Genomic DNA, 15,551 nt, shown 5'->3' on the forward strand with positions numbered 1-15,551 from the left:
AAAACTGTCTTAAAAAAAAAAAAAAAAAAAAAAAAACTTTATTAACACAAGTTTTTTTCAACTACAATATCCTAAATATATCTAATTTAGTTATAAACTGTCATAAGACTAGATTCTTTCAGTATGAAAAGTTACATTCTGTTCTTCATAACCACGGTACTGAGCATGCAGCGAGCATTTAATAAAAACTGAACTTTTTTTCAAAAGCAGTGCTGTAGATGGCATTTTTAACCCTCTCAGAACACTCCCAAAGACTCTGCATTACAGACATAAGTTGGAATGCAAAATTTGAACAAAAAAATCTGATAAAAAACTTGGACCCTTTCTTGAGGAATATAAAAGGTGGAATACTACATCCCTATAACATAGCTTGCATAAATATGACTAACTTTACTTTTCCACTTTAAGTATCAGAAGATGAAGCCTTAAGTCAAAAATGGATTAGTGTAACAGAGTCTTTTCCTAATTAGTTTCAGTCCTTTCTAAATGCTCCAAAGAAGATATCCAAAAAAAAAAAAAAGGTCAGGTATGGTGGCTCATGCCTGTAATCCCTAGCACTATGGGAGGCTGAGGCAGGCGAATCACCTGAGGTCAGGTGTTCGAGACCAGCCTGGCCGACATGACAAAACCTCGTCTCTACCAAAAATACAAAAATTCCCCAGGCATGGGGCACGTTCCTGTAATCCCAGCTACTCAGAAGGCTGAGGCAGGAGAATCGCTTGAACCTGGGAAGCAGAGGTTGCAGTGAGCCGTGATGGCACCACGCACTGCAGCCTGGGCAACAGAGCAAGACTCCGTCTCAGGGGAGAGAAAAGAAAAAAGAAACAAAACCTCTGAATTGTCCAGCGTGACTGTCAACATATGAACCACATCTTTTTTCCTGATATGCACCAAGGTTGTTAAAATTCTAAGGGTCAATTAAGAGTTACGTGCGAAATCTATAAAACAAGTTTTGCCTGATACCACTTCCCATCTCAACATTCTCATCAAGGTTCACCTTTACAAACAAACACCTAAGTTCAATTAAGAGAACAAGTGAGGAGGAGGTATTAACTTACATGAAAAAGTCATTGTCCTGTATATTCTGCAGACTGTAAAACTTAATTTTCAAATAGAATACTATACTGGCCACCAACAAAAATGCTTAAGGGAAGATCTATTAATTTTGTTTTACCTCACTGTTGTACTTCCAATGTCTCAACTATAAAAGCAGTGCATTAATAAGTGAGAAGTTATGGAAGAAGATACAGACATTGTTGGAGTATAGGCTCTTAATCATACCTATAATTCACAGTACTGCTTTTCTTTCTCTCTGACCCAAGTTCTCATTAAATGACTCCAAGACTTTTTCGCATCACTATGTTTTCCCTAATCTGAAGCTGAGATGTGCACTGAAATAAAAACATTCTAACCAATATATTTCTCAAATTATTAATATAGTACTTGTTTAAATATTTGTATTCAAAGCTTCCCACTCATCAACTAGCTTTATCAAGGAACACACACAGGTTATACACTATGACTGCCTTGGTAGCTGCAGCTTGACTGAATCCTGGGACACCACCTCAACTTGGAAGGAACAGAACCATATCTGGTTCTCATTGGATACACATTTTCTCATGCTTTCCAGCTTAAAGACTTTACATCTTCCCAGAGGAACAACAAATGTAGGAAGACACCAGGTAGTACGCCTGTAAGGAAGATGAGTGATCAAATTAAATTCCTACTTCAAGAAATCTGAAACTTCAAAAACTTGTCCTAACAAATCACAGCTGAAAAGATTTAAAAAAAAGGATGGTTTACCCCTTCATTTTCTCTTTTCTGGAGACAGCTTCACACATTCTGAAGAGCAGTCTTAACTTACTGAAGAGCAGTCTTAACTTAGTGAAGAGCAGTCTCAACTTACTGAAGAGCAGTCTCAACTTACTGGTTAGTTGGAGGAGCGGTCAACGGTATGGCCACCTCTTCCTCCTCGTATTCTGGTCCATCCAGAGAGTCACCTTCGTCCACTGTCCCCAGACCCGCCCCCAAAGGGGGCAGGTGAGGGGGAGGAGGCAGAGGGGGAAATACACCTCCTGGCCCGAGAGTCTCAGCAGGCAACGAAGTGAGCAGCTTGGTGAGAGACATGTCTCCACTCGGTCCAGCAGCAGCAGCAGCAGCAGCAGCACCGGCCACGCCAGCAGCAGCACCAGCTACGCCAGCAGCAGTACCTCCCCCTGTCAGTCCGGCTCCCCCCAATGCCCCTGCCACAGACCCGGTTCCTGGGAACCCTGACCCCAAAGCTGCTCCGCCACCCAGAGTCCCAGCCACTCCGGTCTCCACCAGCCCAGGATAGGGGGCGGCTGCCACAGGCAGGGCCGCGGGTATCCTCACCCGACACACTGCGGGATATGCACTGGAGCCCGCAGCCACGCCGCCTCCCCCTGCTCCGGCAGTTACCGGGCTGCCCTCCTCACTGCCGGCCTCGGCCGCCATCATGTTGAAGCCCGCTCTACTCTGCCCTACCCTGCCCGCCCGGGAGCCCCGGGGGCCACCAGGCCCGGGCTCCGAGCCGCCCCACCCAGGCGCGTCTCCCCTTCAGCTCCCCAGGCGGAGGAAACAACAACAAAAGGAGAGAGCCGGCCGCCGCGCCCCCTCCTAGGGCCACAGCCCAGGCTCCGGAGCTGCCTGGGTTACGGGAAGCGAAGTGGGCAAAAAACCCAAGCCTGCACAAACGCCACCCAAACCTCACTGCACACACCCACACTCACGCACACACACACGTACAGAAGCGAAAACTTCCTGGCTGCACTAAAGAGGATAGGAAGCACAGGGAAAGAGGCTGAGGCGGCTATCGCTCCTTTAGACACCACCACCGCTTCTTCACCACCCCAGTTCCGGCCACCCACACCGCAGCCACCGCCGGTGCCGCTGCATAGGCTGGGGCCACTGCAGCCCCTTCATCCTCCACCAGGCAGATGGTGGGGACGGACGAGAGAAAGAGGGGCTGGGTAATGAGGAAATCTACTGAACTGCTCACTACCTGGAGCTCTCAGTGAGTGAAACCGGAGAGAGAGAAAGGAAGGCGGGGCAGGGGAGGAGGGACGGAGGGAAGGAAGGGCGGAGGAGGGAGAAGGGCAGCTTGTGCGCAGGCGCGTTCCCGGAGCGGTGGCGGGGGGCCGGACCTGGAGGAAAAGGAAGAGTCCAGAGGGAAGGAAGCGGCGGGGACGCGCGGTGCGTGGTCGCGCATGCTGTCCTGCTCCTGTTCGGAGTGTGTGTCGGCTCCGCTGCTTCTCCTGTCGGCGTGGCTGGAGGCGCGCGCCTGTCTCCCGGGGCTTTGTTTGATGGGCGGGAGAAGAGGGAAGGGTACCTGAGCTCGCGGGGGCTCGGCGCTGTTAAAGCCGGAGAGACGAGAAGGGGACCAGGAGGTGGTGGAGAGGAAGGAGGGGGAGAGGGAAAGGAAAATGCCCAGAAACTACCGGAGGAAGAAACAGCCTTAGCCAGCAGCGCAGAAACCAGGCAAGGGTCAGGTAGCTTTGAAGATCGGGGCAATACTATTTATGTTTTCTTTTTCGTTTCATGCTATAAATCACCATGACTATCACACACGCACAAACAAAATAGATTCTGAAACTCAAAACGAAATAAAAGGCACCATATGAGAAGGGTAGAGAATTTTGGTAAAAATGGTGGTTATGAAGTCAGATTTCTACCAGTATAGGCGTACTTTTTTTTTTTTTTTTTTTTAACCAACTGTCTCATATACTTACCTCTGCCATTACAAGTATGTTGGATACTAATGAACCGGGGTTGGGGGGTGCTACAGAAAACACTAATCAATGCACCTTTGTACTCGTCGTGATCCACAGTGCAAGCACCTTCAACAAGTCAAATGTCAAAAATGTCCCAGTTATGATTATATATCGTTTCAAAAAGTATCAATAAACTGAAAACTCATATTTAACACAATTACGGAGAAGGGTTTTGTCTTTTATACTAAATGCATACAAACTATTATATGCTTCATATAGAGGTAGCTTCCCGTGGTTTGAAATTAACCGTATTGTTATTTTAAATTCTCCCAAGAGTGATTCCATATTGACTACCATTGAATATTGATCTTTTAGATCAATGTTTTCTCTGCTAAGGGTGATTAAACCAACACTGGGGATGGCAAGTGGCTGTGATAGAAACTCAGGAAAAAGAGAAAAGACCACTAAAAGAGGTGACAAGATGCAGGCAATGGATCTTCTCTGTAAGTTTGCCTATTTACCTAGTCAATGACAACAATCTAACTTGATTAAGGAATAGTCCTGGGGCCACCATTGTGCTTATCTCTTAGGCAGTGTGCCACCTGGGAGAAGGAAGATGGACCAGTCACAGGAAATAGAGTTCTCAGAGTGAATTGAGACCAGCAACATCCTAGGAATTCAGAAATGACACCTCAGACCCGCTAAGTCAGAAACTGTAGCAATCCATTAACAAGCCCTCCAAGTGATCTTTTGCACACTTAAGTTTGAGAACCACTATATTAATGTATAGTATACAAATCAAGAAGGAGTTTTACAATACCTAAAAAAGAGAAATAATAGATGTCATTCATTAGGTAGGTGGGTAAGATATGTGGGTTTTGAGTTGCTAAGCCCTGTGCTGTTCTAGAAAATGAGAATGAAATAGTCCCATAATACTTAATAATGAAGTACTACTTGTGGTGGCTTCCCTGAGAACAGTTTTCTTTTCTTTTAAATTTAGACCCTCAGTTAGACAAGACTATCAAAATTCCTACTCTACTTACTGCCTGCTATGTAAATCCCAAGTGCAACATTCCCAACAAATCTTCATATCGCCTGTGCTTGAAAACCTGCAGTGTGTTAACATCTCAATCCTCCAGCTTTCCTGCCCCAATCATTGCTGTCAGTCCTTGAATGCAAGACATTGGACTGGCAAGTTATCACCAGCTCTTGGTTATCACTGATCTCTAAATGTTCACACATGATCTGTATGTTGCCTGTGAGTCCAGGAGAGGCTCACTACTCTTACTGCAGAATTACCTCCCCCTTTTTTGACAATTCTTTAGCACTTTTAAAGGTTAATATTTAATGTGGTCTAAAATCTATCAAACACTCAGTTAATTGTTTTCTAGACTTTTAGGTGTATGTACCTACAAAACTGTACTGCAGATACAAACTGTGGTGTATTTTACTGCCTAGCCCAGTCCTAGGCAACCTCAGTATGCTACTTTGAACAGATCTTCATCCTTTTAACAAACACCAAATTTGATCAGCTCCCTTCCACGGAAATCAATGTCTTAACCAGTATGAAAGACTTACTATGTCTATTTGTAAATCAACCTTTATGTTTAGCTTTAGAGTTAGCACTGTTCTTTTCATCGAAAGAAATTGCCACATATTTTTATGAGGTATTTTCAAATATTTAACATCTTTCTATTATTGGATAGACCTAGGTTCTAATCTTTACTATTGCTTGTGTACTTTCTGAATCTCAAATAAGTTGTTTATCTTTAATTTCATTTTTTTTCCAGAAGGATTTAATGTTTCTACTTCCTTTATTTTTGTTCATTGCCTTTCTTTCCCACCCATTTTAACTTCTACCCATCTCTCATTTATTCTCATGTTTTCTTTTTTTCCTGTTAATTCCTCCCTAAGTTTCTAGAGAGGAATTTTGTGTATCTTTTTTATTTTCTTCTAAACCTCTGAATTTTCTGACATAAATATAGTTCTTGAAGTTTCATGAGTCAAAAACTAAAGAACAAGTTAAAAAAAAAACTATGAAATATCTATTTGAAGGAAAGCATTACAGGAATTCTGCAGGAATTGGTATTAGGTATGGTCTTATGAAACATCAGTTAACAAAGGGAAGTAAACAAGCTTAATTAAATTCACAGATAGTATTAAACAGGGAGGTACTGAAAAACGGAATAGTATATAAAAGAAAGAAAATCCAAAATACATTTTACCTTTAGTAAAATAAGCTATTATATCTGTGATTTTAGAAAAGTTACTGTAGATTTTGAAATATAGTATTTCAAAATGAAGACTAAATAATAAAAAGTGCTGGACAAAAACTTGTGTATGAAAAGAAATTGAAAATTTAAGAAAATGAAGTTGGCGCATTCTGGTTTCATTGGCAACTCAAATATGAATGTACTACATCCCAAAATATTTTATAGTTTTGATATCTTGATTTGTGGAAAGGTAATTCTAACTGAGTAACAAAACTAATTTTAAAGAACCTTAGAGCATATATAAATAGTTTCTGCTGGGGGGACTAACCAAGAAGTAATAAAGAGCTCACAGCTGTGTTTGAAGAATCCGAAATTGTGTTCCATGTCCTAGTACATATTCAGCTATACAAATAGCCTTCTAAATTTACCTAAATAGTATCAAAAGGTTTCATTGACCGAACAATTTTGAAAGAAAGCCTTTACTTCTAACCCTAATATCCTCACTGCATTTATTGACCTTATCTTAAAATCCTCCAGAGCACAAATTTTTTTATTAGAAAGATCTTTTGAGAAAATAACATTGAGGAGATGCAGATTAAAGAAAATACTTTCATGAAAAAGTAAATAACTCTGCAGAGATTACAGTATGTGGTATAATAACTAAATAAGATTTATGAAAATTATAAACACCATAGAGAAATTGAAGAACTATGTGACAATCTCTGAGGCTGTAAAATAAATTCCAAGGTAAATGATCCAGAGCTCTCTCAAAACATTTAAACCAATGTATGGGTAAACAAGATTAGAACAGTTAGATCTAAATATCTCTTCTCTTGAAATATAAAATAATAGAAAAATATATTTTTTTGTTATTTAGTTTATTCCTATTTTGTCTTTATTTTGCAGATACTTCATTATTTTTGGTCAGACACTTTCCTCCTTCATGATTTCTAGGCCTTTTTTCTTTACCTATTATTTTACTCTGACCGGGCACATTTACGTATTTTCCTTTCTTTGCCTGGCTCCTATATATGATAGTACCCCATGGTAGAAGTAAAGGAGGAAAGGGAATGGAATGGTTTCAAGGCAAAGAATGTGGGAGAGTCAGGTGGATTGGACTCTGCCATATTTTCCTCATTATTACATTCCCATTTTTGAATATGTCAGCAACAATTTAAATAGCACCTGAAGCACAGTCATGAAATCCAACCAAGTTTTGGTCTTTTCACCTCAAAAATCCTGCAAACTTTCTAATTCAAGTTACATTTTTTGGTCTACCTGAGAGTCTCCTAGGAACCCTTTCACTTCCAAATACAGTTCATACACACTGCTTTTTAAAATAACTCTACACTGAAAGGGCTACGTGAAGCCTTGAGTCAGATAATTATCATAAATAATGTGAGAGATTTAAGTACTGCAAACACATTGTAAGTAGTGTAACTTCACTCAACTAGCTTTCTATTTCTAACTATAATTATTTCTCAATCCACATGCTCTTTTGAAGACTTCAACTTCACTTGTTATCTTAATAGAATTCTTATTTTTCAACTTTCTATTCATTGTGTATCTAATTGTTTTTAGAAAGCAGTGAAATATAACATGTAGTATAATGGTATATATTAGTGATTTTCAGACTTCTGAGTTTTATGGACTACTAAAGATTCCACAAAAATTGAGAGACTATCAAATTGCCAATTATGAGTTTGCCAGTTTTGTGAAGAGAGAAGTATTTTGTTGTTACAACAAAACTGCCATTTCCTGCTGCTTTATTTCATAAAAGGAAAGGGCATTTCAAGGCAGGGAGAAAGAAGGAAGGAGGAAAGAGAAAGGATGGAAATAATTTTAGAAAAAAAGTACAGTCCTTAGAATTATATAAATTTAGCTTCATGATATCTTCATTATATATTATTTTATCTTTTTCCATGGTTGCATTAAAAATTGGCATTGGAGGCCAGGCAGGTGGCTCAAGCCTTTAATCCCAGCACTTTGGAAGGCCAAGGCAGGAGGATCACTGAAACCAGGAGCTCCAGACCAGCCTGGGCAATATACTAAGACCCTGCCTCTATGAAAAATAGAAAAAATTAGCTAGGTGTCTTGGTACATACCTGTAGTCCCAGCTAATTGGGAGGCTTATGTGGGTAGATAGCTTGAGCTCCAGAGGTTTAGGGTGCAGTGAGCTGTGATTGTGCCACTGCACTCCAGCCTGGGTGACAGCACGACCCTATCTCAAAAAAAAAAAAAAAAAAAAATTAGTATTGGTTTGACAAAGTATCTTAGTTTGGATTTTCCCAGAAGCAGACTGTGAGACTAGTACTTGAGTGTTAAGTCATTTCTTTAGGAAGTGATTCCAGAATACTTCAGTTCAAGAGCAAGAAAGGGGAGGGGGCCAATACACGGAATGCTAAAATAAGCAGCTTGCTGCTATGAGCAATTAGGGCACTCCATTGATGTAAAACTCTGGGACACAGCACAGAATCCACCTGAGAGTTGTTACACCTAAGGGACAAAGAAACTGTGTTTTATCCATCAGTTCTCATTTGTCATTGGTTGAGGGCTGCTCCTGGAGTTATCTCTGCAACACCTCCATACTGCCTTGTGTGCAATTTGAACATCTTCATGGCTAGAGAAAGCCCTCAGGTTTCTGCAGCCACTGGTGCATGCAGTAAGAGGCCATTGGCATGCACAGAACACGTGACTCCAAGGAAGTGTGGAGTTGACACTGAAAGTAGCTACTGTACCAGGATTTCAGAACCCCTGGATTGAAGAACTTATTTCTGTTAAGTACAGATGCTCCTTGACTTAGATGGAGTTACATCCTGCTAAAACCCCATTGTAAATCGATAAGCATACTGAACACTCATCACTTTCATACCATCATAATGTACAAAAATCATTAAGTGGAACCATTGTAAGTTGGGGACTAAGTACTTTGGAATGTCATTGTATTTCAGCCATTTTATATTTATCTTACTCGATAAAGCCTTAGTATGCTAAGGCTATTTAGCACACATGGTTAAGAAGCTTATTCAGCTTGGGCATGGTGGCTCATGTCTATAATTCCAGCACTTTGGGAAGCTAAGGCAGGAGATTCCCTTCAGCTCAGGAGTTTGAGACAAACCCAGGCAACATAGAGAGACTCTGTCTGTACAATTTTTTTTTTTTTTTTTTTTTTTTTTTTTTTTTTTGAGACAGAGTCTTGCTCTGTCGCCCAGGCTGGAGTGCAATCATGCAATCGAGGCTCACTGCAGCCCTCACCTCCAAGGTTCAAGTGATTCTCCTGCCTCAGCCTCCCAAGTAGCTGGGATTACAGGCACCTGCCATCATGCCCAGCTAATTTTGGTATTTTTTTAGAGATGGGTTTTCACCATGTTGGCCAGGCTGGTCTTGAACTCCTGATCTCAGGTGTTCCTCCAGCCTCAGCCTTCCAAAATGCTTGGATTACAGGCATGAGCCACCACACGTGGCCTACAAATATATTTTTATATTAGCCAGGTTACAGTGGTTTATGCCTGTAGTCTTGGCCACTCAGGAAGCTGAGGCGAGAGAATAGCTTGAAGGCAGGAAGGTCAAGGTTGCAATGGGCCATGATCATGCCGCTGCACTCTGGCCTACGTGACAGAGAAAGACCATATCCAAAAAAACAAAACAAAAACAAAAAATTTACTCCGTGTTAATGGTGTGACTGAGACAGGAGCTAACTTCTCAGTGATGCATTTTGTCTCTAGATCAGTGCTTACCAGAAGTCCTTTTCTAAGACTATTTAGTTATTGCTTGCTTCCAAACATGTTCCATGTCTATACTTTTTATTTAACATGTTTTTTGAGCTAGAAAGTAGAAGCATGGTCCAAAGGTCATGACTTAGTAGAAAATTTTAAAGTTTTCAAAGTGCTTCCTTGTACACTGTCTCTTTCACAACTCCAGAAAGTATGACAGTATTATTGTCTTCAACTGACAGATCTGAAAGGCTTTTAAGTTCCAAAGGTGTGGTCAGTTCACCTCAAGTGTTGAGGGTTTATTATAAAGATTCCTGGGGGAGTAAGGCAGGACAAGAAAACTGTTCCACAACAAAATGTCTAATGTCATAGGGAACCATAATAGTATTTATTGTTCAGGATTCAGAAGCTGCTGCAGAGAATGAACAGGCGTGCCTGTGTCATGTCTGAAAAATAAGGGCCATGCTATTATCTCCTTCCGGTACTGTACCATTCCCATGACTCAAGTGCTCTGACACTGTTCACTCACTGCTCCCCCAACACAGTCACTGCTTTACTGTTTCTGAATCTGTCCCGAATGCCAGCCGTCCCTCTCTCCACACTTCTCTAGCTCATGATTTTTGCTTACTCATGGCTCCCACTACTTCTCTGCTTTCACTTACAATTATTTTCGAAGTGCCAGGGAAACAGTGGTACGTCAAAATAGGTATGGTCTTTGCTGTCATAGAGCATACAGTTTAGAGAGAGAGAGGGGCAGACATTTAATCAAGTAACCATATAAATAAATGCAGCATTTAACACTAAGATAGATTATGTTAGGGAAGAAAAAAACTAAACTAACTTAAATCTGTATAGATTTTATAGTCATTTGAGAATCTTTGCTGGGTGTTCACAGAGTGTTGAAATGTAATAATATAGGCATGGTAAATTAGCCACAAACCTAGAATCCTGCCACAGATAGACTATGTTTGATTCGCACCTCTGCCACTGCTAGTGCCATAACTCTGGCCAAGTTAATTAACCTCTCTGAGTCTCAGTTTTCACATTTGTTATATGCATAGAAAGCAACACCTATTGGCTTAGGTTGGGTTCCCCCAGAAGGAACTTGAGACTAGAATTGGATTATAAATTATTTATTTGAGAGGTGATTCCAAGAAGCTCCATTGCAGAGAGGGAAAGTGAGATAGGAAAGTAAAGGGAGCCAATAAAGGGTGTGTCATCAAACAAGTAACCCACTTGGGGCAATAAGTTAGGGGAGTGGGGGGTGAGTCCCATGGGGAAATTATCGGAGACCACGTAAACATGTCTCAGAGTTAGCCCACCGGAGTGAGGTAGCTGGAGGTACTTAACCTACAACACCCTCCGTCTTTGGTGAAGGTTGCTTTGTCCTTCATTAACCCTCTGTACTCCCAAGATGTCTCATGCTCACAGTGGAGAGAAAGATGGATAGTCACCAGATAGGCAGATTCTGTAGCCATGCACTAGGATGGTGAGTGACAAGGGAATATGAGTGGGGCACTGACAGTTGCTACACCTGCTGTATTAGTCAGAGTTCTCTTGGAAGGACAGAACTAATAGGATATATACATATAAATATGTATATATTTATATATGTACATATTTATGTGCATTCACATATATATTTATATTTATTTATATATGTATAAAGGGCAGTTTATAAAGTATTAATTTACACTATCACAAGGTCACACAATCAATTATCTGCAAGCTGAGGAGGAAGGAGAGCCATTCTGAGTCCCAAAGCTGAAAAACTTGGAGTCTGATGTCAGAGGGCAGGAAGTATCCACCACGAGAGAAAGAAGAGAAAGATGTAGGCTGGGAGGGTAGGCCAGTCTTGCCTTTTCACATTTTTCTTCCTGCTTTATAATTACCGGCAGCCGATTAGATTGTGCCTACCAGAATAACAGTGAACCTGCTTTCCCCAGCTCAGTGATTCAAATGTTAATCTCTTTTGGCAACACCCTCACAGACACATGTAGGATCAGTACTTTGTATCCTTCAATCCAGTGAAGCTGACACTCAGTATTAACTATCACACTTACCTTTAGGGGATTTTTATGAGGACTTGAAATTAGGAAATAGTGGAACAAAGTAAGAGCTTAATGAATTGTATCTATTTATATATATATATATATATATATATATATATATATATATATTGCCATTGATAAAGTCTCATTGAAATGATGAACTATGCACTCATGAAATAGTAACATAATAGAAGGTAAAACTCAATATATAATTATTAACATGAGCAGTATAGATTACTGCAAGTAGCAGTTTAGAAAGTCAGATAGTTTGTGTCCTGGAGTAAAAGGGCAAACATTTTCCTTTAGCTTCTATTAACTTTCACTACTAATTCCTTCAATAGTGAAAGAGGGACTCATTTCCCAAGCAAAGATGTAAGCAAAGGTGAGGAGACAAGATGAACATACTTCTGTGGTAGAGAGTGAAGAAGCCACCCTTACCAGAGCAGAGAACTTTAATCAGAAAAAAACATAGAAGTGTAAGTTAGGACAAGGTTATGGAAGTTTATTAAAGCTAATCAGAGGTATCATGGTTTTATCTTGAGGCAAATATGCAGCTGCTGAAGATTGTTGAATAAGAAAGACTATCAGGAAAATGAATATCTAAAGATTAGCATCAAGTCTTAGATCTTGAAAAGGACACCTAGCATAAGTCCTACCAATACAAAATACTTTTCTAGAAAGTCTGCGACTTAGTGACAATTTGAACATTTTCAGCAATTCAGTGTTTATAAAAAATGTCAAATGTTAGAAACTGGTTTCCTTTATAGATTAGAAACGTGCTTTTGGTGACTGCCTCACATTGGGCCCAATGCATATTTCTAAATCTACAGTCAATATAGAGCCCCTAAAATACTTGAAGTTAACTAGGAAGTCCTCCAAAAAATTCCTTACATGAAAAATTCTGGTTCCTTTTTTCATATTTCAAGTGACCAGTGATAGACCCCTCACCATCTTGCTCCTGATTCTCTTGACATGCTAGTATTGTCACTGTCATTTGGTCACGATACCTTACATAACATTAAAGATATATTTTGACCAATCTAGTACAGAATATAAATTTTATGTCCCATATTCTAAGCTTTTATTAATAAAGCCTAATATTGCATATATCATAATCATAACCTTCAGCAGCATCTAAAAGTTGGTCCTTTCTCTCTTTTAGATAGAAACTTTTTTTTTAACTTGGCTTCCAAAAATATCACATTCTCTTAAGTCGCTGGCCTCAGATTCCTGTGCCAGATGCTTTCCTCTTCTAAATGTTGAGAATTCTAATGTTGAGCATATCCTGGATTTTCTTTGCTATCAACTCTTCTTCCTAAATGATTTAACCTAGATTCATGAATTTAAATTTCATATATATGCAGATGACTCACAAATTAATATCTCCAACCCCAGTCATTTCTCTCAGCTCAAACTGTTCCTTGTAGTCTCCACTCAAATATTTGATGTCCAAAATAAAATTTGAATTTACCACACATAAAACCTTCATCCCCAGTATTCCCCATTTAGTAAATGATGGTACCACTCACTTAGTAGTCAAAAATCTAGAGTACCTCCTTTGATTCTCTTTCTTACAACCCACAATTAATTTATCAACATATTTGGTCAACTCTGAAAATATATACTGTCTGTCTGTCTGTCTCTCTCTCTGTCTTACTATATTGCCCAGGCTGGATTTGAACTGTTGGGCTCAAGTGATCTTTCCACCAAAGCCTCCTAAGTCTTCACATTGTTTAAGGGATGAGCTATCTCTCTGGGCTCTCTTTTTTTTTTTTTTTTTTTGAGACGGAGTTTCGCTCTTGTTACCCAGGCCGGAGTGCAATGGCGCGATCTCGGCTCACCGCAACCTCCGCCTCCTGGGTTCAGGCAATTCTCCTGCCTCAGCCTCCTGAGTAGCTGGGATTACAGGCACGCGCCACCATGCCCAGCTAATTTTTTTGTATTTTTAGTAGAGACGGGGTTTCACTATGTTGACCAGGATGGTCTCAATCTCTTGACCTCGTGATCCACCCGCCTCGGCCTCCCAAAGTGCTGGGATTACAGGCTTGAGCCACCGCGCCCGGCTGGGCTCTCTTTTTTAAGGACACTAATCTTATTAGGTCTTCATTCTCATGGTCTAATCACCTCTCAATGGCCCCACCTCCTAATACTATCACCTTGGAGGTTACCATTTAAACATGAATTTGGGCATGTGGGGACAAACATTCAAACCATAACACTGTATTTGATCACATTTCAATCTTGATTGCTACCACTCCAGTCTAAGCCACCATCCTCTCTTACCTGAACTTCTATAATAAAACTTTCTAGCAGTCTTCCCGCTCCCACTTTTACTCCCACTGTCTATTTCACACACATTAGGCTTAGTGATCTTTTAAAAGTGAAAATCAGGCCAGGCATGGTGGCTCACTTCTGTGATCCCAGCAGTTTGGGAGGCTGAGGTGGGTGGATCACCTGAGGTCAGAAGCTCAAGACCAGCCAGGCCAATGTGGTGAAACCCCATTCCTACTAAAAATACAAAAAATTAGCTGGGTGTGGTGGTGGGTGCCTGCAATCCCAGCTACTTGGGAGACTGAGGCAGGACAATGGCTCGAACCTGGAGAGTGTGGTAAGCCAAGATTGTGCCATTGCACTCCAGTCTGGGCAACAAGAGCAAAACTCCGTCTAAAAATAAATAAATAAATTAATTAATTAAATGTAAATCAAATCACCTCACATCCCTTTTAAGAATTCCTCCATGACATATAATAAAATGCAAACTTCTTCCAATGGTCGAGAAGGCCTTCCACAACATGGTTTCTGTCTTTCCCTTATATCTGAGCTTCTACCACACATCTCCCCTTTTCAATTGCCTTTGATACCTCCTGAGTGTGACACCTCCTGTCACACTGAATATCTACCTATTTATTGAATATTCCGAGAATCCTACTACCTCATAGCCTTTAGACTTGCTATACTCTCTGAGTGACATAATCTTCAACAGAACTTTGCCTGGCTAACTTCCTCTCAAATGTCATATTCTCATTAAGTTCTTCACTGACCACTCAAACCACAAAAAGACCTCCATCTACACTGTTTGGTTTTTCTCCTTAGTGCTTTTCAGTGCCTGAAGTTATGCCATGTATTTGTTTACATATTTATTTCTGTCTTAATTTGATTAGATTGCTATAACAAAAATATAATAAGGTGGCTTTTAACAACAAACATTTATTTCTCACAGTTAGGGAGTCTGGGAAGTCTAAGATCAAGATGCTCGCAGATTTGGTGTCTGGTGAATACTCACTTCAGGTTTATAGATGATTGTCTTCTGTATCCTCACATGGTGGAAGGGGTAAAGGCACTAATCCCATTCAGGAGGGCTCCATCCTTATGACCTAATCACCTCCCAAAGGCCTTATTTCCAAATATCATCACATTGGGGATTAGGTTACAATATATAAATTTGGTGGGAACATACACTTTCAGTCTGCAGAGTTGTCTACCTCAACAAATAGTGTGTAAGTTTCATGAGTACAGGGATTTATGCCTGCATTATTAACTACTATATTCCTTTCACCCAGGGCAATGCCACTGAGTAAGTGCTCTATAAATCTCTATGGAAGAAAGGAAGATGGAAAAGGGAAGGAGGAAGAGAAGGAAGAAAGGAAGGAATTGGAATTTCGGCAATTCATATCCCACTGTTGAAAAACATTGAGTTTACAGCAATTACTATTGAAATATTTTCCCGGAGAATGTGCATCAAGTCATATTTTTCCAGTGCTGTATTTGTATAATATGTAATATTTAATTTGGTGCATTCTTTTGGCTTGTATTTAACATTTCAAGCTTCTAAGATTTAAATAC

The 15,551-nt window shown here is 40.3% G+C and overlaps 1 protein-coding gene across 2 annotated transcripts in view; it reads right to left on the reverse strand.

The window, feature by feature from the left end:
- Positions 1-3,040, reverse strand: part of RASA1 (RAS p21 protein activator 1) — a 114,510-nt gene extending 111,470 nt beyond the window's left edge. Inside the window, exon 1 of one of the 2 annotated variants that reach the window (XM_032276581.1) lies at positions 1,928-3,040. In XM_032276581.1, coding sequence (XP_032132472.1) covers positions 1,928-2,478 — 551 coding nt within the window. In that variant the 5' untranslated portion in view covers positions 2,479-3,040. The other variant, XM_032276589.1, reaches the window with a different exon arrangement.
- Between the last annotated feature and the right edge of the window lie 12,511 nt (positions 3,041-15,551).

Source organism: Sapajus apella, unplaced genomic scaffold (genome assembly GCF_009761245.1).
Source record: "Sapajus apella isolate SASKATOON/1434 unplaced genomic scaffold, GSC_monkey_1.0 scaffold1, whole genome shotgun sequence".
In the NCBI taxonomy this organism is placed as follows: Eukaryota; Metazoa; Chordata; class Mammalia; order Primates; family Cebidae; genus Sapajus; species Sapajus apella.